The sequence below is a fragment of the Balaenoptera ricei genome, chromosome 21 (assembly GCF_028023285.1).
Source record: "Balaenoptera ricei isolate mBalRic1 chromosome 21, mBalRic1.hap2, whole genome shotgun sequence".
NCBI classification, from domain to species: domain Eukaryota; kingdom Metazoa; phylum Chordata; class Mammalia; order Artiodactyla; family Balaenopteridae; genus Balaenoptera; species Balaenoptera ricei.
The window spans coordinates 30,499,067-30,523,326 of NC_082659.1; the positions used below are offsets into that span (position 1 = coordinate 30,499,067).

The following is a 24,260-nucleotide window of genomic DNA, read 5'->3' on the forward strand; positions in this document are numbered from 1 at the left end:
TCATAAACTGGGTGGCTTAAAACGATAGAAATTTATGCTCATAGTTCTGGAGGCTAGAAGTCTGAGATCAAGGTGTGGGCAGGGCCTCGCTCACACTGAGGCTCTGGGGAAAAATCCTTGCCTACCTTCTGGAGGCTTCTGGCAGTCCTTGGCTTTCTGTCCATCATCCCAATCTCTGCTTCCATTGTCACATGACCTTCCTCCCTTGCATCTGTGTGTCCTTTCCTCTTCTCATAAAGATACCAGTTATTGGATCTATGGCTCACCATAATCCAGTATGGTCCATCTTAGTCTAAATAATTATATCTGCAAAAACCCTATTTCCAAAGGAGTTCCCATTCTGAAATTCTGAGCGGACATGAATTTGAGGGGAGACACTGTTCAACACAGGATACAACCACCTTCATTTAACTGAAGTCACTGGCCCCGATATTATGCTTGCTAGCTAGTGATTTTTCCCCTTTCTCTTTATGACCAACCCATACAAACAAAATAATTGAAATAAGAATGAGACTGAGCTCTGACTCAAAATCCTAAAGAAAATCCTAAAAGAAAACATCCTTTAACTGTCCTTTAAAAAGTTTTCTTGAAGAAAATGTAAACAATTTAGAAGAAAATGTAAACAATTTAGAAGAAATTTGAAGCTTAGAATAAAACCTTTAAACTACAGGTATTTCCCGTTGTCTACCATTAATCAAAGTGAGATCTAAGATTACCCATAGTCTATACGGTTAGGTATTATATTTAGGATTAACAGGAAAATTTATTTGTGTTTGTGGCAGAGACATTGCTCATCCAAACACCCTTTGCTTCCTACCTTCCCGAGACTTTCAATTGGTTGGGAGCAGATGTCTTAAGACCGGGCTACAGGATGGAGGAGGGCCATTCAACCTACACTAGACTTTGCAAGAGCAAAAAAGAGGCCTTTATTGTGATACTTGGGGGCTGTTTGTAACTGCAGGAGAGCCTAATCCATCCTGCTTGATACATTGTCCCTGAAAGTTACTGTTTCACGTGTAAGCTTTTATGAATACATCCATCATTCTTAGCCAGAATGGATACTGAGCACTTTCTTTTATATAACTCTCAGACATCACTGGCTTGACTCAAATTGGTGAAACACAGAATAAAGTAGAGGGCAAACATAGGCCCTGAAATCAGACTCAGCTTTAAATTCTGGTTCTATTTGTGTGAATTTTACAAGTGATTTTAAGTCCTCAGCCCTCAATTTCATATTGGTAAGATTATAGTGATACTGAGATTATATAATTATTGTAATGAGGAAGAATATATATCTAAAATACTTACTATAGTGCCTGCCTCATGATTAATTATTGAATGAATATATGATTGTGTATAAATACTTACATAAGTATACACAAACACACAATCCTCATTATTTGTGGGATTTTGTATCTGTGAACTCACCTACTCACTAAAATTTATTTTTAACCACAAAATCAGCACTCATGGCATTTCATGGGCACACACAGATGTGTGCAAAGTGGTGAAAAATTTGAGTTGCCCCATGTGTATGTTCTCAGCGGAAGGCAACACTCTATCTTCGAAATTTCAACCCTCATACTGCAAACAAGTGCCTTTTTTGCAATCTATTTCCTGCCAGGTGTTTTGCATTTTTGTGCTTTTTGTTGGAAATTTTGCCATTTAAAATGGCTCCCCGTTACGGCCCTGGAGTGCTGTCTAGTTTTCCTAAGTGCAAGAAGGCTGTGATGTGCCTTACGGGGAAAATGTGTGTGTTTAGATAAGCTTTGTTCAGGCATGAGTTGTAATGTGTTGGCTTTGAGTTAAATGTTAGTGAATCAAAAATATATATTAAAGAAGGTGTCTTTAAACAGAAGCACACGTAAAACAAGATTCTGTATTGACCAGTTGATCAGAATGTGACCACAGGCTCACAGGAACCTAACTCTCTATTTCCCCAAGGAATACTCAGTCAGTATTTACTAATTCAGTATTCTTGGAGAGTTTATAGGATATAACTACCACGAATAACAAGAATCAACTGTCTACATGACAAAAGTTACTTTATATTCGTTACATTTATAAACTGTAGCTTTCAAAAAGTCTTTTCATCTCTCAACAGTGAAGCAAAAATATATCGTATTTAAAAGATCCTGCCCTCTGGTAAAACTGTAGTTGAGCAGGCTGAATCTAACCTAATGAGATATATATATATATATATATATATATATATATATATTTAACCTAATGATAAAATCAATGATCGTAACTGATAATTGTTACGATATTATCTCACCCTGGATTTCCCACCCCCCGAAAAAAAAGATACTATTTCAGAAATATTGCCTTCGTTGTTTCGTTTAATCTTCATAATAAATACAAAGTATTATTAGCTCCATTTTGTTGATGAAGAAACTGAGGCCCTATAGGGTAAAGTGACTTGCCTGGTGTCACATAGTGAAATATATAATCAGAACTTGAACCCAGGATTTTTGATTGCATTTTCTAAGGCTTTTCCCTTGATCTCTAGGTGAGGATAAATAATTCTTCGTAAAATGATCTACAGACATTTGCTTACCTAATGAACAGCACAGTTCAACCCCCAAGACTCTCACTAAGATGACTGGAAGCAATAAAGCCACAGAGACAGATATTTATACACCTTCAATCAAGAATGTCTCTCAATTTAAAAAAATGAAGCTCAAAAAAAAAAAAAAAAAGAATTTCTCATTTGTGGGAACAGTGAACCACTGTGTGGGGAAGGAAATAGACAAGCAATGATCTTGTCCACTCTGCTTGTCCAGTGTGTGGGTGTATTTATCGTATATTCCTCTTCTGAAATCTTGTTGCTTCTCTCCTTTTTTCCCCTTATTTCCTATTGAAAATGAGACAGACAGAGATTTAGAACTTTTCCATAAATTTCTATGGCTGATACCCAACTGCTTATTTGAGTTCTCTGTTGAATGAATAAAGAAAAGGGTATTCTGGATCTGTTTGAAACTTAAACAAATTCGCGTTTTGAATAACATATGCATTTCAGATCCAATCAGTGCCTCATATTTGCATTGAAGATTTTCTCCACCACAGCAGTTCTATCATCCGAATCATGTTATTTGGTGTGCCTGGCATAAACTGTCTAGATACTTGTCTTAATAGATGCAAACAATAGTTTGTCAAACAGGCAGATCTTCGTAGTGGTGTGTTTTCTTTTAAATTAGGAAAGCTGACTTGTTCTAAGGCATTGTCCTCAGATCAGTGCACTTGTTCCAATGATGACTGTGGCTTTTCTGATGCTTATGAATGCAACAAGTAATAGATTCATAGAGTTGCAGAACTGGAACGCTCTTAGCAATTATTATTTCAACCACCTCATTTTCCCGATGAGGACACTGAAGGCTAGAGAGATGACATTATTTGCCCAAAGTGATAAAACTGGTTGATGGCAAAGAGGCTTCTCTTTTCTTGCGGTGATCTTTCCCTTGTGTCACACTGTCAGGAGAAAACACACAAGTCAGGCTGCTGACTACCCTATAGGGAATCAGGTTTTTTTTTTTGTTTTTTTTTTTTAACATCTTTATTGGAGTTTAATTGCTTTACAATGGTGTGTTAGTTTCTGCTTTATAACAAAGTGAGTCAGTTATACATATATATATGTTCCCATATGTCTTCCCTCTTGCATCTCTCTCCCTCCCACCCCTCTAGTTGGTCACTAAGCACCAAGGTGATCTCCCTGTGCTATGCGGCTGCTTCCCACTAGCTATCTATTTTATGTTTGGTAGTGTATATATGTCCATGCCACTCTCTCACTTTGTCACAGCTTACCCTTCCCCCTCCCCATATCCTCAAGTCCATTCTCTAGTAGGTCTGTGTCTTTATTCCCGTCTTGCCACTAGGTTCTTCATGACCCTTTTTTTTTTTTTTCCCTTAGATTCCATATATATGTGTTAGCATTATTTGTAGTGAGGTGGATGGAGTTAGAGTCTGTCATACAGAGTGAAGTAAGTCAGAAAGGGAATCAGGTTTTAAACGAATTAGCATGAGAGGTAAGCCAGATTCTTTTGGTCATGATCATAAGAGGCTTGGAACAATGATTAGATCAAGGCTACTGTCTTTTTATTTTATATTTGATGACCAATAAAACAACGCATCGGTGATTGGGTAGAATTAAAGATTTCAACAATGAGGCTACGTCCCAGCTGATTTTCACAAATCTTTTTAAATACCACAAGCTCACTTTTCTCCTCTGGGTGATCCAACAGCAGTATAAGATAGTTGATGATTTGGGCAGCTTTTATGATGCAGTTATACCTTTATTCCAGAAAGTGTTCTTTGACACATTTTTAGGAAGGAATACAGTAGACCAGTAAAACAATCAACTTCCTGTGCTTACTCTGAAGCTGTCAATAAGAGGCATGGGCAGGACTCGGCATCCACACAGAATGCATTATGATTCAGAAAATTGTGAGTGAGAGATTTTCTGGCAACAACTCTTAAATTATTGACTAAAGACAAGAACCCTAAAACCGTCTAGTTTATGAAATCGAGAAGGCACTTGTAGAGTAAGCATTCCACCTGAAATAATTGGTAGTAAATGTCCCAGACTGTATTCTCATCCTCTGAAACATCTATGTATTTTAAACATCAGCCTTAAAAGTCTTGCTTAACACTCAGTTTGGTTTCTTCAGTAATCAGATGCAGTAAGTGTGAATTACTGGATAATACTTGAGTGCCACAAATATTAAATTTCTTTATATTTAAAAAATCAATTTACAAGACTTCTGTCCTCTAGCCTTGAAGCTTGGTGAGAAGGCCAGTCTTGGTCATTCCTTGGGGTACCCTCTCCATCTTCAGGGCCACACAGGGGCCTAGAAGCATGTGGGTGCCCTCAAAGCGGTCCCTCAGCCTGTGGGCTCTGGCTACTTTCTGATCACCCAGGAGGCTGCTGGGTGCTGGGCTTCCACAGGTTCAAGGTGAAGACCCAGGACTTCCTCAGAAGTGGGTCTCACTTTCCTCTCTGCCTGTGCAGCCTGGCATATTCCTCCAGGTCAGTGACTTTCCTTGGTGGTTTCATCCCCTCTGTGCCAAGCTAGGCTTTCAAAGAGAAGGCCGTGGTCCCATTATAGACATTCCCGGGACACCCAGGTCTCTATCCATACGTACAATCCTCTTTTTTCCTAGTCCCTAGCAATCCCTTTCCTGACATCAGTCACACGCCTCTGACACTCAGATCCCTTTGCCTCTCAGCCAGCCCAGAACAAATGCATGGGTTCCTTCTCTCGTGGGGGTGAGGAAAACCGCAGCTTCAAGGCTCTCATGTTGGAATGCGATAGAAAAGCACCTTTCCTCTTCATGAAGTGAGTCTATAGGAAAATAGGCAGTTTCTCAAGGGGTTATCCTGCATGATAAAGTGTCATGTGATCCAGACACCAAGCAAGTTTCCCTGCCTGAAAACAGAAAGATGACATTTCATGCTTTCTTACTGTATGATCAGCCTCCAGAGAAGTTGCTTCTCCTGTGTAGGATTTCCTGCTAAGTGACTCTCTTCACTTGTCTGGTGGGCACACACTAGTTTATGGCTTTAATAGAAAATCCATCTAGGTTTTCAAGAGGATGTTGTCCTCTTGAAAGGGGGGGGAGTTGCAGCCACTCTTATAGTTAATGATACTGGCTAAAGACACCACCTGGGAGTTCCAGGTGCAGCCCTCAAAACCGAAAGATACAAAGGTCTTTGGAAGCCAGGAGCCCTTGGTCACTGGAAGGCATGATGGCCACTCTGTCCCACCTGCTGGAATCAGTTACCCGGGCAGCAGGAGTCTGGGGTTAAAGGCCTCCTCACAAATTCTCACTGTACTTACATCTCGATTAGTGCAAAGTGCCAATCATGACATCTTCATTTTGCTTTTCAGTCAATAGAGCGGGTGAAATATTAATACTTGAATTTTCATTTTCAGATAGTAGAACTAATAGATCAAGAATGCTGATGGGCGAGGGAGGCGAAAACTAACTCTGGCAATGTTTTCCTTGATCTTTCTTAATACCAAGGAGAGGGGATTTTTAGTCAAAATAAGTCAGAAAGAAAGATGTCCATATATCTGTTTAACCCTGATGATTTAATATTCAAGAATTTTGCTTTTTGGAAAAAAAATGTTATGTTTCATCCAGAGACTAGTTATATCTAGGAATTCACAGAATCTGGACTTAGCATCTTATCTATCTATCTGTTTCCAGTAAAGTTCCATTTCATTCTAAGTCCCAGTATCTGGTGTGATTTAAACACTCTTCCCCTCCACCACTGGGTATTAATAATGCTCACATTCTGTAAACCTCCCTCAGGTCCCCATCCCAGGGCCAGGAAGCCTGCTTCACATCAGGCATGAAGTCCCTTAAGCTACCTGTCTTCCAAAGGCCTACTGTTCCAGACTCAATCTCTTTCCCTCTCTGAGCAGCTTTGGAAAACAGCTGGCCGTTGGTCCAGATGCCATAGTCCTCCATGAGTCTCAAGATGTATAAGTCTGCAGCCTCCTTTCTTCTGGTTCAGCCATTCCGAATCCTTTAACCGTTACTGATGCCCCGTTCTTCCGAGGGCCAGCTCTCTGGCTCTTATGTATCATTCTACAACGTGTGCCGTTTACTTTGGTAACCAGCCACTTACAGCAAGCTCCCTGAACGTTTCATCACCACTACGTCAGCTTATTCTCACCCAACACTGCCCTCCCTCGTGCTCACCGCGTTCCCAGTCTTTGCTGGGCCAGCCTCTGGGCCCACTTGTGGCAGAACTAAAATCAGCGCAGCAGGGAGCTCAGCTCGATGCTCTGTGACCACCTAGAGGGGTGGGATGGGGAGGGTGGGAGGGAGGCTCAAGAGGGAGGGGATACGGGGATATATGTATACATATAGCTGACTCACTTTGTTGTACAGCAGAAACTAACACACCATTGTAAAGCAATTATACTCCAATAAAGATGTAAAAAAATAATAATAATAAAGTCAGTGTGGGGCAGTGGAAAAAACATGGAGCCGGAGTTAGGAGATCTGAGTTCCAGTCATAGTTTCCTCTGTGGCCAGGATGCTTGGGAACTAACATTCACCAACCAAGCAGGTACTTTGAATCCTCACAGCAACGATATGAGGTTGAACAATTAGCCCCATTTTATTGTCTAATTAGAAACCCCACCCTGAGTTGTGGTTGGATTTCATTTAAAAACCATGTTATTTTTTTTATTCCCATTGTCTCTTTTGATTTTTTTTTTAAGAAATCTTCTGTAGAATTAATGCAACATAATAAAATAGTTCTACATTTTTTAATTTATTTTTTACTTTTTATTTTTTTAAAGCCTACTGCAGCCGGTATTCCCAGGCGGTCTCCCATCCAAGTACTAACCAGGCCCAACCCTGCTTAGCGTCCGAGATCAGATGAGATCGGGTACATTCAGGGTGGTATGGCCATAGACCTAAAACAATTTTAGTATTTATTAAATAAGAAAGCTGTCAATTGGAATAAGGAGGGAAAAAGGAAGTTTATTTAAAAACTAACATCTGCAGGAAAACAGCCAAAAATGTGTCTAGAGCCTGTTACACCTTCCTTCTGACAGGAGGGGGTTGGAAACGTGCTCTGGGAGACCTCGTGCTAACCCGGCAAGACTCTGCCTAGGCTCCAAGTTCTAAATTCTACACGTCATTGTACAAGATGCCACTTGAAATGAAAGATGTTTCCATTCCAAGAGGGCCGGAGTGGTGCTGTATGTCTCATGGGGAAGACGGTGCCAGTTATAGTCGAATGGATGAGACAAGGAATCACAGATGCTTGGGAAGGTCAAGGTGAATGTGGGGTCCAAGCCAGAGGGTGTTCCTTCAGCCCCATGGTTCCCAGCCCTGGCCGCACACTAGGAGCACCTTGCAAAAGTGCTACTGATGCTACTGATGCTTATCCCTGAGCCAAGGGATCCTGATTTAATTGGTCTGGGTTGTGGCCTAGAGTCCATAAGTATTCAGCTCCTCCCAGGTGATTCTAACCCTTAGCCAGGGATGGGAACCACTGAATCCTAATTCAGTGCTTTCCAAATTTGATTTGCATATGAGTCATCTGAAGCTCTCATAAATGTAGGTTCTCATCCAGTGGTCCAGGACTGGACCTGAGACTTGCATCTCCAGTAAACTGCCAGGCGATGTTGATACTCTCGGTCCTTGGAGCACACTCAGGGTAGCAAGTGTTAAGACGCTTCACACTCCTTGGCTGTTAATGGCACTCTTGTCCTAAAAATTCTTCAGCTGAGAGCTTTTCTGTTCTCTCTTACACACTCCCTTTTGGCTGTGTCTGCCTGGCAATGCACTGTGCAATTTATGGTCAAAACCATAGTTAAAGGAATGATTATGGATGATACGTCTAAACAATTCGGGCTCTGAGTAGGCTTCTGTTTCCACAGGAACTGGATTGCCTAATGATTTTCTAGCATTTATCTTCAAAGTCTTATCTAGCCTAAAACCCCTTCCTTATGTACAATCATCCTCTACCCAGCAACCTCACTGCTCAAGATCAGAAGCAGTGGTGTAAGGCCGTGAGGTCCTTAAACTCTTTGGGGCTGGAGAACCTTCTTGCTTTAATATTCTGGATTCTCTTGATCCAGGTATTAGGGGGCAGCTCGCATGATGGGGCCGGGTAACCCCGTCTGTGTCACAGTCTGACCTCTGGAAGTTCTCGGGTTGCTTTGAGGTTTATAGAGCTGACTCTGAAGAGCACCAAATCTTCAGACTTAGCAGTTTCTAAGTGGCAGTTAATGCAAAATACTTTATTTCTAGATTATTTGGATTAACCAAATAGATACAGGCAAGATAGATGCAGAACTAATATTCATAGTTTTAAATACAAAGTAGAGGCAATTTTCATAACTTGCAAACTCTGGGTTATTGAGGTCAATGTTACTTTTAGGGATGTGGGCTTAAGGTAACTCAAAGCTGAGGCTGGATGGAGAAGCCAGGAGATCGCTTTGGGGCCGCGAGGGATGCTGCCTAAGGGTAAAGAAGAAAAGTGTAGATGCACGTGTTCTACTCAGGGGACAGTATCAGCGCTAACTTCCCTAAAATTACTTCTCAAGTTTCAGCTTCCCTCCAGCCCAGGCCGAAAGGCCACCCTCTTTCTCTGTCTTCCTCCAAACTTAGCTTGCACTTTATCTCCGCTGTGCTTCTGGCACTGATCACTTTTCTCATCTTTGAATCCTCTGTAAATATTCATAGGCTATAAGAAATGATCCAGGAAGCTGGCTCCCTGGTTGAATAGCTGATGCCGCTGGATAAGTAAATCATTCCCATCCCTGAGCGTGGCGTATGGATTAGGTGACGCCGGAGAACGATGGCAGAATGAAAAGTGCAGGAGTTAGTATCCGTTCCCAGGGGTGAGCTCATCGGCCCTCTCTCGCCCTCTAACAGTACTGGCTGTGGTCTGGGGGATGCTCTCCCGCTCACCACTCTAAGGATGGCACCTGCTGGGGGCAGGCATGGGGGTGGCAGTGAGTCGAGTCTCTCTCCGGGAAGCTGACTTTCTGCCTCTCACCTGAGATTTGTGAAGAGAGGCACTTCGAGCAGTGCCCAATTAGCAGGTCATTAATTCTTGCTCAAGCAATAGCGAAGTATACAGTAGGATGTCATAACTCTTCATGTCCAAACAACTTAGTGAGTATTTATGTACTAATGACTTAGCAGCCGTGTGCAAAAATAATGCGCGTCGGGACTTGCCTGCTGGCGCAGTGGTTAAGAATCAGCCTGCCAATGCAGGGGACATGGGTTTGAGCCCTGGTCCGCGAAGGTCCCACATGCCGCAGAGCAACTAGGCCCGTGCACCACAACTACTGAGCCTGTGAGCCACAACTACTGAGGCCCGCTCGCCTAGAGCCCGTGCTCTGCAGCAGGAGAAGCCACCGCAGTGAGGAGCCCACGCACCGCAACGAGGAGTGGTCCCGACTCGCCACAACTAGAGAAAGCCCGCCCGCAGCAACGAAGACCCAACGCAGCCAAAAATAAATAAATAAAATAAATAAATTTATAAAAAAAAATAATAATGCACGTGCATTGAAAGAAGTCTTAATTTTGTACTTTATCCTTAAATAACCACACTGACTAATGGATGCGTTTGCCTGTTGGGCACTGCGTAACTTCTCAAATCTTTGAATTACACTGGACTTTGTCAACTTCATTTCCTGTTCCTCATTGATTGGTTGGATGGATTGGAGGTACACAGCAGCCTCTGGAAGTCCAGCTTCATGGGAATATGAGCTCACTGAAAGGACTGTAGCATCTCATGCTGAAACTGTGAATTACCTGGAGATAGCGGTTCCCACGGGGTCTGATGGATTCACTATGCTTTCTCAGGATTTTAAAAGATCGTATGGGCTCTTCTGTGTGTTCACTGCATCATCCAGGGCACCTCTGCACAGAGTTTGAGAACAGAGGTGATAACCGAAAATTGTGAGACTGAACTCAGAGGGAATAAAGCACCTTAACTGAGTAGTGTTTGAAAACCGAATGCCGTGAGTGTATTGTACCCACAACGCAGCAGGGCTTTTTAAGATCAGTCTGGACAGAGAGGATGCTATCACATCATCTTAGCAGAATGTCCTAAGGTAAAACCATGATTCCTTCTCTTACATAGATAGCTTGATGGAGAAAAAAACGAGTCCTCTTATTCCACAAGCCTTGATTTAACACGCACTGGTTCTGGGCACCTGGGATACGTCAGCGGACAAAATTGATAAAGATTCTATCCTCCTGAAACTTACGTTCTGTCCTCCTGTTTCCAATGCGTAAAAGAATGTGGAGTACCACAGCCTTAGGATTCTTTTGTCAAACAACATGAGAAAGTTATAAAAGGGCTTTGATCTCCTCTCAAGTTCTATTTAATGGCTTATTCTCAAAGATTAGGATTCTGCAGAAAACAGGCGTACTTAAGGTATTTAGAACCTAATCAGTGACTGAACCAGAGGGAATTATTCTATATTAATGAAAATCAATAATCTATGAATAGGGTATTAATGAAGACTGATAATCTATGAATGCAGTATGGGTGAGGAAGCAATTCTCACTAATAGGCTGATTATACTTAGACTGTTGATACAAAATTGAATTGGAATGATGGTTCTGGTAAGTCACCCTCATCTTTGTTTATTCTCAGGAAGTGTTTAATGGTACATACTTTGGAACTTGGGATATTTGACAGTGTTCTTTAATTTCCTTCCTGGCATCGAAGAAATAGCACCTGGATTTTCCTATCTTGCAGCTTCAGGTAGCAGTATTCACTTCCAAACATATCAGATGAGAAGGAAGAGAGATACTTCCTTTTACCTAAATCTTTAGAGCCATTTCAGGGTCGGCTGTGGTGGGAACGGAGTTGCCCCATATCTTTTGGAGAAATAGGAGAAGCTGGAGCTTTTATATGATATTCTGACTGAGTCAGCTTTCTCCCAACCTATCCCACCCCCATCAAAAATAAATTAATAAATAAATCAGTGCAAAGAAAATCTTGTGAGGTTTAATCTGAGACCTTGTTGTGGCACCAAAAGTCCCTTAAGCAAGTGTTTTCTAGACTTTGCACTAAAAGAAGTTCGCATGAAATGTGACCTCTATGTAAGATGAAAAATAAAAATGTTTTTCCCCTGCATCAAGGGTTGTATGAGTATAAACCACATCACTCATCATCCACAACTTAAAAATAACCACTGCTAAGATTTTTATTTATAGTCTTCTAGCCTTCATATATAGTTTTATATGTCTATGTGTATAATTTAATAAGTAATTTGGTTTACATCCCACATGTAACCTCCATCTTTTAATTTATATTATATCCTGAATGTTTCTCCAGGTCACTAAATTTCAGAGTATAGAGATCCACAGTTTATTTAATTCATCCCCACTTGTGAACATCTAACTTGTTTTTAATCCTATGAAGTAAGTTTAATCACACCATCAAAGATTTTAAATTCAGCTATCACAAGCCATTTATTAAAACATGAAAATCCCCTGAGTTGATATTAACTGAAATTTACTAGCTCTTTTCTTCATTTATTCATCACATGTTCATTGAGCGTTTATCATCTACACAAGAGGCACTCTCCTCTGTGAGAAGTACAGAGGAAGTGTACGTTTTGAGCTCTAACTTTGCACAGTTTGCACAGTTGAGGCATTTACCTGCAGAAGAGGCTCGACTGTTTGGAGGCTGAGCTGAGTCAATGTGTAGTGACAGCCGCTCCTCAGCCAGGCACTGAATGGTCTAGTCACATTGAAGTGTCAACTGCATTTGCAAAAAACAGTGATACTTGCTGAACAATTCCTCCTGTCTTTAATTTGATTTAGGATAGGAAGAAAAAACAGAAAGGCAGTTTATCATAGGGACTGGAAATCAGAAAAATTATTTTAGAGAACATGCATATTTCCAAAGAATCCCTACTGAGAACAGATGCTGAAACCTAGGAAGTGTGTCCTGACTCTGTGGTTAATTTGCTTGTTTATTTGGCCTGTTGCTCCCTTGGCATCACTGGGAACTAGCTGACATTGAAATATGGTGCTGGGCCTCAAGTCAGAAGGTCTGGTCTTTGCTATTTCCTTTGCTGTTTATTAATTAGGGGCCCTACGCTGGTTGATTTATCTCCCTGAGCTTCAAGCTGCCCCATTGGTCAAACTGAATTTGGGGGCAACTCAAATTTTAAAAAATACATGGAACAGATGTAATAGAATAAACTGCATGATATCACAAAACTTGGAAGAATTAGTAATGTAGATAAGAACCCTTAGGTGAGAAAAACACATGCTTTTTTTTGAATGTGTTATGGACTTTTATTTTTTTAATGTTTTATTTTTATACAGTTTTTTTTTTTTTTTTTTTTTTAACTTTTGGGTTTATTTATTTATTTTTATGGCCGTGTTGGGTCTTCGTTTCTGTGCGAGGGCTTTCTCCAGCTGCGGCAAGTGGGGGCCACTCTTCATCGCAGTGCGCGGGCCTCTCATTATCGTGGCCTCTCTTGTTGCGGAGCACAGGCTCCAGACGCGCAGGCTCAGTAATTGTGGCTCACGGGCCCAGTTGCTCCGCGGCATGTGGGATCCTCCCAGACCAGGGCTCGAACCCGTATCCTCTGCATTGGCAGGCAGACTCTCAACCACTGCGCCACCAGGGAAGCCCTATACAGTTTTTAAAGGTTAGTTTCCATTTAGTTATTCCTAAATATTGGCTATTTTCCCCATGTTGTATAATACATGCTTGAGCCTTTCTTACATCCAATAGTTTGTAACTTCCACACCCTCCCCCCCATAATGCACCTCCCCCCTCCCCACTGGAAACCACTAGTTTGCTCTCTATATCTGTGAGTCTGCTTCTTTTTTGTTATATTAACTAGTTTGTTTTATTTTTTAGATTCCACATATAAGTGATACCATACGGTATTTGTCTTTCTCTGTCTGACTTATTTCACCTAGTATAATGCCTTCCAAGTCTATCCATGTTGCTGCAAATGACAAAATTCTGTTCTTTTTTGATGGCTGAGTAGTATTCCACCGTGTGTGTGTGTGTGTGTGTGTGTGTGTATACATATATATACACACACACATATATACATGTATATATGTATGTATACCACATCTTCTTTATCTGTTCATCTGCTGATGGACACTTAGGTTGCTTCCATATCTTGCCAACTGTAAATAATGCTGCTATGAACATTGGGATACATGTATCTTTTTGAATTAGTAGAAAACCACTCATTTTAAAATGAGTCCATTTATGGGATTATTTTGAAAGCCCCCAGATCCTTTGTAAGAATGAATGAAAGAGGGGGAGAGAAAAGGAGGAACAAAGAAGAAAGGAGAGAGAGAGAGAAAGTGTAGGAGACAGAAGATGCTATTGCAAGTCTCACTTGTGGAGGTGTGAGAGTTGAAGGGCGCCCTGTAACTGTGGACTGGAAAGCAGACAGGCAAGTGAGAACACCATTTCCCGGAGGTTGTGGTATCCCCTTCTCTGGCAAAGGACACCCACTTGTTGCCCTAACAAGTAAACCTTTGAGATCTATCAGTGGATCCTGTCTGCTTGGTTGAAAGAGAACCTGCTCTGGTCTCCTGAATAGTTATTTCCAAACTTTTTCCTAATTCTTTTCTCCAGTGGGATGTTAAATCAGGTCTGATCCCAGAGGTTAGGGTGACCAACTCATCCCAGTTTGCCCAGAACTTTCCCTGTTTTAACACTGAAAATCTCATGTCCCGGGAACCCTCTTGGTCCCAGGCACACTGGGATCGTTGGTACCCTGTCAATAGCTGCAGTGAGGATTTGGATGCTATATTCAGTGAATCAGAGTAAATGGTTTCCTCTTTGAAAGTAAGGTTTCCAGAATGAGATGCATAATTTGTACTCTCTGAAATGTATAAAGATAACCTTGTGGAAACCAGAGGCATCAGAGATTTGCCAAAGGTCACACAGTTCAGGGGTGGTAGGGTCCAACCCAACCTTGATTTTCAATTTTGATTCAAAGCTATTTCCATTCCCTTTATACTACTACCTTTGTTTGCCTTTATAGGAAATATAAACTGGGTTTTATATTTTCAACTGAAGACAGTTGGAAACAAAAGCATAAGAGAAATTAAACTTTGGTGCTGCACCAGGATAGTAGGAATATTAAAGAGGAAAAGCTACCATGCAAATGCAGCATCAAACTACTTTCTTATGTGCAAGATAAGATTATCTTATCTGATGAATATTCTATAGTGTATTGCTCCTGCCAGAATATGATGTATAAGGTATCAATTGATGAAATCAACTCTGAAATGTTTTTTAGGGCCCAGTTTAGAGAAAGGTAAATTATGCTTCAAGAGTCAACATTCATTCAGACTGCAAATATTTTATATGTTTTCCATTTCTATCAAAAACAATAGATGGCTATAAATCCTCAGAAATTGATAAAGATGCAGGAAACTTTGGAAGAAAGATTCAATTTCCTTCAGAAAAGTAAATAGAAGTCCTTTCACATTACAGGTCAACTGCATATTTGTAGCTTTTATTAGCATTTCTAAGTCATAGCAGAATGATTCTGGGTGGCTGCCAGGATGGTACAGCCCCAGTTTTAGTTTTATCATCACATGGCGATGTGTGTGTTTATATGTGTGTATGTGTGTGTGTGTGTATATATATATATATATATATATATATATATATATATATATATATAGAGTTGTGTTCATGTAAATAATGCTGCTGTGAACACAGGGGTGCATGTATCTATTTGATGTAGTGATTTTTGTTTTTTCTGGATATACACCCAGAGTGGAATTGCTGGATCATATAGCAGCTCTATTTTTAGTTTTTTAAGGAACTCCATATGTTTTCCATAGTAGCTACACAAATTTACATTCCACCAACAGGGTACGAGCTTCCCTTTTCTCCAACATTTGTTGATGATGGCCATTCTGACAGGTGTGAGGTGATACCTCATTCTGGTTTTGATTTGCATTTCTCTAATAATCAGTGACGTTGAGCATCTTTTCGTGTGCCTGTTGGCCATCTGTATGTCTTCTCTAAAATGTCTATTTAAGTCTTCTGCCCATTTTTTGATTGGGCTTTTTTTTTTTTTTTTGATATTGAGTTGTATCAGCTGTTTGTATATTTCAGATAATCACTTCTTATTGGTCGCATCATTTGCAAATATTTTCTCCCATCCCATAGGTTGTCTTTTCATTTTGTTGATGGTTTCCTTTGCAGTGCAAAACTTTTAATTAGGTACCCTTTGTTTATTTTTGCTTTTATTTCTTCTGCTTTGGGAGACTGATCCAAGAAAATATTGCTACAACTTATGTCAAAGAGTGTTTCATCTATGTTCTCTTCTAGGAGTTGTTTGGTTTCATGTCTTACATTTAGGCCTTTAAACCATTTTGAGTGCATTTTTACATATGGTGTGAGTGAATATTCTAATTTTCATTGTTTTACATGTAGCTGTCCAGCTTTCCCAAACTACGTGCTGAAGAGACTGTCTTTTCTCCATTGTATATTCTTGCCTTCTCTGTCATAGATTAATTGGCCGTAAGTGTGTGGGTTTATTTCTGGTCTCTCTATTCTGTTCCACTGATCTTCATGTCTGTTTTTGTTCTAATACCATGCAGTTTTGATTACTGTAGCTTTGTAGTGTAGTCTGAAGTCTGGGAGGGTTATACCTCCAGCTTTGTTCTTTTTTCTCAGAATTGCTTTGGCAATTTGGGGTCTTTTGTGCTTCCATATAAATTTTACGATTATTTGCTCAAGTTCAGTGAAAAATGTCCTGGGTATTTTGATAGAGATTGCATTAAATCTGTAGATTGTTTTCAGCAGTATGGCCATTTTAATAATATTGACTCTTCTAAGCCAAAAACATGGGATATCTTTCCATTTCTTTAAATCATCTTCGACTTCCTTCATTAATGTCTTATTGTTTTCAGCATATTGGTCTTTCACTTCCTTGGTTAAGTTTATTCCCAAGTATTTTTTTGATGTGATTTTAATTTTTTTTTTTTTTACTTTTCTTTCTGATATTTCATTATTGGTGTACAGAAATGCAACAGATTTCTGTATATTAATTTTGTATCCTGCAACCTTGCTGAATTCATTTATTAGTTCTAATAGTTTTGGGGTGGAAACTTTAGGGTTCTCTATATAGAGTATCATGTCATCTGCAAATAGTGACAGTTTTACCTCTTCCCTTACAATTTGGATACCTTCTATTTCTTTTTCTTGTCTAATTGCTGTGTCTAGGACTTCCAATACCATATTAAATAGAAGCAGTGAGAGTGGGCATCCTTGTCTTGCTCCAGATTTTAGTGGGAAGGCTTTCAGCTTTTCACCATGGAGTATTGTGTTGGCTGTGGGTATATCAGTTATTTAATCTAAAAATAAAATCCACATAAAAGTGATTTGAAAGCTTAGTGAGTTGATCAGATGGTTCATTAATTTGTTATTGAGGTTCCAGATCTCACCTTTTCCTTGGAATAACCCTAATTTTCATAGTCTTGCCAGCTGCATTCCACATCACAGAGGCAAAGAAAAAACAGAAGGCATTGCTATATTGCATGATGACTAACGGGCCATGTGAGAATTTAAATTTGTTTTCTTCTCCAAAAGATTTGGAGCAGAATTTTTTTCTAAAATTAAATTATGTGCCATATAAAATACAAAGATAACTGAGGTCTAGAAAAAAATCCCTTTGCTTATTAAGAAGTATGAAAAGAGTTCTTAGGGGTATTGAAAGGAATATTGGTCTTGGAAATTAAGGATTTGCTTGGAGTCCTGCCTTTACCGTAGCTAGTTACCTTACCTTCAGTAAAACTTTGGCATCTCTGAAGTCCATCATCTGAGAAACAGGATAGTAATCCAACTCATAGTTATTGAAAAGATGAAAGCAACTTGTATGTTGTAATGCATTAAAAAAGTTATTTTTGTTTTCTGTTAGTAAACTCTTCCAAGTTAGATTCTCTTTTTTTTCCTGGACCCAAAATAACTGTAAGCTCACAATGGAATGTGTTAATAGCTGAGGCTGTGCAATCTCAAAATAGTGATAGTATGTCTTTTTCATTTAGATAAGCAACATCTGCTCTATAGTGTTTGTCTTTTGGTCTTTTAAAAAAATATTGTATTTTCAATGTCAATTTTAGCAGGTATGGGTTGAAAATAACCTCTCACAATAAACAGAAATAACTGACAATAAAATTAGCATGATTTCGTCAATTGGTACAATCCATGCAACTGACAGATCTGCTTCTATCACTTTGGCAAATCCTTTACTTACTAGTTATTTCCATCTATAGCACACAGATGTTTAATTAATTCATTCAGAATCTTTCAAGTCGTGATTGTTCAATGTTTACTTCAAGTTTTGGCTTTGATTAATAAATCACTCCCTTACCTCTGAGATTTTATTTTTAAAAACCTTTCTTTCCTCCTAAAGGATGGTCTCCTGACCTATCAGATGGAACCATAACAAATTGCAAACTTTGATCGCAATAAGTTAGGAATTTTTAATTGTAGCCCAACTTCAAAAACAAAGGCTGGCAAAGATCATTTTTCCCAATCTCAGTAAATTCTTGGATTTTTGAGCTCTAGAATCAACGGGAGACCCTTTCATCTTCAGCTGTTGAGGACACGTTCACTCAGGAAGGGACTAATGTGGCTTGTGGTTCTCTCTGGTTGTTTTTCTCCCCAGCAACGCCTCTGAGCTCACTTAAACCTCCGAGGGTGGACACTGCTCCAGTGGTCTCATCTCCCTATCAAAGAAGAGATTCAGACAGATACTGTGGGCTCTGTGCAGCCTGGTTTAACAATCCTCTGATGGCCCAGCAGCATTATGACGGCAAGAAACACAAAAAGAATGCAGCAAGAGTTGCTTTGTTAGAACAGCTTGGGACAACTCTGGATACGGGGGAATTAAGAGGTAAGAGAAACTCTTCTGATTTCTGCCACAGAACTGGGCTTTCAGAGAAAGGACTGTGTTTTCATAAACTGGGATGATTCTTCCTATTGCTTTGCTTACTAAGGACAATTCTAGGATCCTCCAAAAGGAATAGAAGGAAAAGGAAATGAACAGAAAAGTAATTTTTGCCATCTCCTTTCTTTCAAAGTATTTGTGATTGCCATATTTTTATTGACTATGTTTCAGATCAAAACCACCCATTCATGAACTAGAGTTTTTCCTTCTGCTTTATCTTTAAACACCTTCTGGAATGAATGCTTTTGTACATGAGCAGTACAAGAGCAGATGCAAAAAAGGCCAAATGGTGTTATCTTAATTTTAAACTTTTGTGCTTTTATGAATTCAGCCAAAACAGAGCAACACATTGGCTCCATTTCATGGATTAAATTAAGCCCAAGGCCTTTTCATGGGCATATCTAGGAAGCTGAGGTAAGACAGTGCTGTGGACCACTATAGAATCAATACCTGGCTCCCCCCATCCCCCATCTGATACGTATTTTCTCGGTTGATGGAAACCATGGAGCATTTGAAGTTCATGTGATATTTTACAGAAGTTGCTGAGTGGAGATTTGGAAGTCATAGGGTGAGGGTCAGTCCTATGGATTCCTGAGGAAGCCACATACCATTCTGTGGAACCTAATAGAATATTTCATCATCAACAACCATTTAAGCATTTTTTGATCACCTAAACAGTTTTGATCAACTGATGTTGGCAGTGTAGAAGTAGAAATGCATTTTCTCAGAAAAATAATTCTGCAAAGGGTCCTCTACTATACCTCAGATATTTTATGGTTTAGATATACTTTTAGGAGTTGGCCAGGAGATCATCCATCATAATAGCTGTAATAACAAAATTTACAAGTCAGTTCTGAGAATGCAACCTGGGTTTGAGCTGGGTTCGGTATGTAGAGCCTGCAATTCTTATTACCCTTACCAGGCTATGAGCCTCCAAGGGAAAATAACCTGGTATAATTCTAGACCAAATAAATGGGACAGAAGTTCTTGCTGTGTGACCTGAGAGGAGGGACAGGTCACTTCTGATTATGTTGGTTGGGGAAGACTTCACCAAAGAAAAGGACTGGAGTTGGAACTAGAAATGTGGGTGATCTTTTAGCAGGTGAGAAGGCATCCCATGTGAGCAGAATCATATATGTTTAGGGAAAAGAGAGGAAAACATAAGCTGTCGCTGGCGAATGAACAGATTATCATGGAAGAATCCTATCATACAGCATAGATTTAAGACTGCAGGTCCATTAGGAGATCTATGGAGCTTGATGAGAGACTGATTTTTCCAAGATAATGATTAAAAACAGCAGGTGGAGCAAAGAGCAAAAACACTATTTTTGTGTAGGTTTTCTAGCTATAGAGAAACAACATGGAGCTTCATATTTCAGTATGTTGGATAATCACGTTGCAAATACTTTTGAATTGTTGGTACTATTGCGGTCTGCTGGGGAATTTCTTGTGTTCACAGTCTCGGTCTTGTTAAAAATACAGGAGGAGTATTTTTTTAGCTGAAGGCCTCCCCATGACTCGCTGTTCCTGGCAGATAACAAGTGTGCTCCGCGACTCCTTCACGGCAGGCACTGAAGGAGGAAAGTAGGGCTTTATTTATGTTTTGTGCCAGATATTATGACTTGTAGAAGAATTATTCCTAGAGCACATTCTTCTTGTCTGTTTTGAATTATCGGTGCTGCATCTTTTATGTACAACCTCGTCTTTAATGACTTGGGCGTCTGAATTCTGTAACATTTGAGTGGTTTGTCTTTTATCCCGAAGACAAAAAAGGCTGTTCTTGGACTTGATAACTCAATGTGATTCTGACTCAGTAGCAAATGCGATTAGCATTGAACGCAGCGTCCTTGAAACCGACCTTTACACCCACCCCAGGTGACATCTTGATGTGTGTGTATTCAGGCATTAAATATTGCAGAAGTTTAGGGAATAAAGCAATGGTGATAACCTAGCATGTTTTAAAACACACGCGCGCGCACACACACACACACGCACACACACACACACACAGTCTCCTATTTCTGGAACGCTTCTAGTGCATGATCAATCAATTAATAAAGGCAAAAATGCTAACCAGTAAATACAGGCATATCCATAACTTTTAAAAAACTGGTGTCAAGCAGCTGGAGGATGGCAGTGTCACAGGCTTCCTCTCTTTCTTAGCACTTCTCAGTTTTTAATTATTTTATTTTATTTTATTTTTTTGGCTGTGTGGCACATGGGATCTTACTTCCCCGACCAGGGATCGAACCTGTGCCCCCTGCAGTGGAAGTGTGGAGTCTTAACCACTGGACCACCAGGGAAGTCCCAGCACTTCTCAGTTTTTTAAACTCTACATCATTTACCAGTTTATTATGGTTTTCCTGATTTCTCCCTACAGACTGTTAGCAACTTGAAAGCAGGAATCTGTGTCTGCTTTGCCCATTGATGTGTTCAAAAACACCTAGAACAGTGACAGGCACAGAGTAGGTACTCAATAAAATTGCTGAATGAATGAATAAACAGAGAAAGCAGAATTTAAAAATCACCTAAAATCCTGCATTTTTTAACATGGCAATCCTTTTCATTTCTAAAGGGATCCTGATTGAATAATTTTTACAAGAAATTATTTATGATTTTTTCTTCTACTTTAAAAAAACGATGTATATTTTATATATTGTGAAAGGCAGAGATATGAAGTGTTATATAGTTCACTGAGTTTTGACGATGCAAACTCCTGTGTAACCCACACTCCTACCAAGATCCGTAACTTTTCCATCATGACGTCATTCCCACGTGCCCCATCCCAGTCAATCCTAACTTCCCATTCCAGGGAACCACTTTTCTTATTTTTTTCACCAAAATTTAGTTTTGCCTGCTCTAAAATTTCATACAATTGGCACAGAGAGTATGTATTTTTCTGTGTCTAGCTTCTCATATTGTTTTTGAAATGTATCCATTTGTTGTATAAAAAGCAGAGTAGCCCCTTCCTTGCTCTTTATCACTGAGTGGTTTGCTTCTAGACAGAAATCCCACAATATGTCTATCCATTCTGCTCTTGACTTTTTTGGTGCTATTTTGAATAAGGCTTTCATGAACATCCTTTTTGTTGTTGTTGTTGACAGATGTTTTTACTTCTCTTGTTAAATACCTCAGAGTAGAATTGCTGGGTCATAAGTTGGGTGTATTTTTAACTGAAGAAGAAACTGCCAAAATGTTTCCCAAAGTAGCTGCATTATTTTACACACCCTAAAGCAACATATATGAATTCCATATCCTCACCAACATTTGTTTTTATCAGTCTTTCAAATATTAGTCATTCTAGTGGGTGTAGGAGAGTATTTCATTATGGCTTTAATTTGTGTTTCCATGTTGACTAATTATGTCAAACACTTTAAAATGTTGGTCATTTGTATGTCTTCCTTTGTGAAATGTCTGTTCATTTCTTTTGCCTATTTAAAAAAAGTGGCTGTCTGCCTCATTCTTTATTTAATTTTTTTTAACATCTTTATTGGAGTATAATTGCTTTACAATGGTGTGTTAGTTTCTGCTTTATAACAAAGTGAATCAGCTATATGTATACATATATCCCCATATCTCCTCCCTCTTGCGTCTCCCTCCCACCCTCCCTATCCCACCCCTCTAGGTGGTCACAAAGCACTGAGCTGATCTCCCTGTGCTATGTGGCTGCTTCCCACTAGCTATCTGTTTTACATTAAGTAGTGTATATATGTCCATGCCACTCTCTCACTTCGTCCCAGCTTACCCTTCCCCCTCCCAGTATCCTCAAGTCCATTCTCTACAACTGCATCTTTATTCCTGTCCTGCCCCTAGGTTTTTCAGAACCATTTCTTTTTTTTTTTTTAGATTCCATATGTATGTGTTAGCATACGGTATTTGTTTTTTCCTTTCTGGCTTACTTCACTCTGTATGACAGACTCTAGGTCCATCCACCTCACTACAAATAACTCAATTTCATTTCTTTTTATGGCTGAGTAATATTCCATTGTATATATGTGCCACATCTTCTTTATCCATTCATCTGTCGATGGACACTTACGTTGCTTCCATGTCCTGGCTATTGTAAATAGAGCTGCAATGAACATTGTGGTACATGACTCTTTTTGAATTATGGTTTTCTCAGGGTATATGCCCAGTAGTGGGATTGCTGGGTTATATGGTAGTTCTATTTTTAGTTTTTTAAGGACCCTCTATACTGTTCTGCACAGTGGCTGTATCAGTTTACATTCCCACCAACAGTGCAAGAGGGTTCCTTTTTCTCCACACCCTCTCCAGCATTTATTGTTTGTAGATTTTTTGATGATGGCCATTCTGACTGGTGTGAGGTGATACCTCATTGTAGTTTTGATTTGCATTTCTCTAATGATTAGTGATGTTGAGCACCTTTTCATGTGTTTGTTGGCAATCTGTATATCTTTTTTGGAGAAATGTCTATTTAGGTCTTCTGCCCATTTTTGGATTGGGTTGTTTGTGTTTTTGATATTGAGCTGCATGAGCTGCTTGTAAATTTTGGAGATTTATCCTTTGTCAGTTGCTTCATTTGCAAATATTTTCTCCCATTCTGAGGGCTGTCTTTTCGTCTTGTTTATGGTTTCCTTTGCTGTGCAAAAGCTTTTAAGTTTCATTAGGTCCCATTTGTTTATTTTTGTTTTTATTTCCATTACTCTAGGAGGTGGGTCAAAAAGGATCTTGCTGTGATTTATGTTATAGAGTGTTCTGCCTATGTTTTCCTCTAAGAGTTTGATAGTGTCTGGCCTTACATTTAGGTCTTTAATCCATTTTGAGTTTATTTTTGTGTATGGTGTTAGGAAGTGTTCTAATTTCATTCTTTTACATGTAGCTGTCCAGTTTTCCCAGCACCTCTTATTGAAGAGGCTGTCTTTTCTCCATTGTATACTCTTGCCTCCTTTATCAAAGATAAGGTGACCATATGTGCATGGGTTTATCTCTGGGCTTTCTATCCTGTTCCATTGATCTATATTTCTGTTTTTGTGCCAGTACCATACCTTATTGTCGAGTAATAGGTAGAAGGTTTTCATATATTGTAGATACAAATCCTTTGTCAGGTATACCCATTGTGAATATTTTCTCCTAGACTATGACTTGGTTCTTCATTTTCTTAAATAATGTCTGGTAAGCAGACACTATTGAATTATGAAAGTATAATTTCTCTTTATTTTCTTTTATAATCATTGCTTTTTGTGTCCCATCTAAAAAATTTTTGCCTACACTCATGATCAAAGATAATCTTGTATATTTTCTTCTGCAGGTTTCATAATTTTAGCTTTTATATCTAGGATTATGATGTATCTCAAATTAATTTTTGTGTATGGTGTGAGGAAGGGGTTGAAATTCATTTTGTTTTTAGATATTTACCCAGTTGTTGCAGCAAATTTGTTGAAATTTTTTTTTTTCCTCATTGGATTATCTTGGCACCTCTTTTGAAAATCTATTGTGTGTGAGTCTATTTCTATACAACATATTGTGTTCCATTGATTTATTTGTCTATCTTTATGCCAGCACCACACTGTATTTATTTATAGCATTAGAGAAGTTTTGATATTAGGTAGTGCAAGTTCTCCAGCTTTGTTCTTTTCTCTCAAGATTGTTTGACTGTTCTAAATCCTTCACATTTCTATATAAATTTTAGAATCAGTTTTTCAGTCTCTACGTAGAAAGTTTGGTGGAATACTGAATGGGACTTCATTTAATCTATAGATCAATTTGGGGAGATTTATTTAAATGACTCATGATATTGAATCTTACAATCCATGAACATCATATATCTCCCTATTTTCATCATAT

The 24,260-nt window shown here is 39.3% G+C and overlaps 1 protein-coding gene and 1 non-coding gene across 2 annotated transcripts in view; one reads left to right on the plus strand and one right to left on the minus strand.

The window, feature by feature from the left end:
* The window catches only part of ZMAT4 (zinc finger matrin-type 4), a 345,324-nt gene that overhangs the window by 198,792 nt on the left and 122,272 nt on the right, over nt 1-24,260 (plus strand). Inside the window, exon 5 of the mRNA XM_059909471.1 lies at nt 18,174-18,401. Coding sequence (XP_059765454.1) covers nt 18,174-18,401 — 228 coding nt within the window. The remainder of the gene's footprint in view (nt 1-18,173; nt 18,402-24,260) is intronic.
* LOC132356755 (5S ribosomal RNA) lies at nt 7,315-7,433 on the minus strand. The gene has a single exon (XR_009500031.1). It is a non-coding gene; the product is annotated as a 5S ribosomal RNA (ribosomal RNA).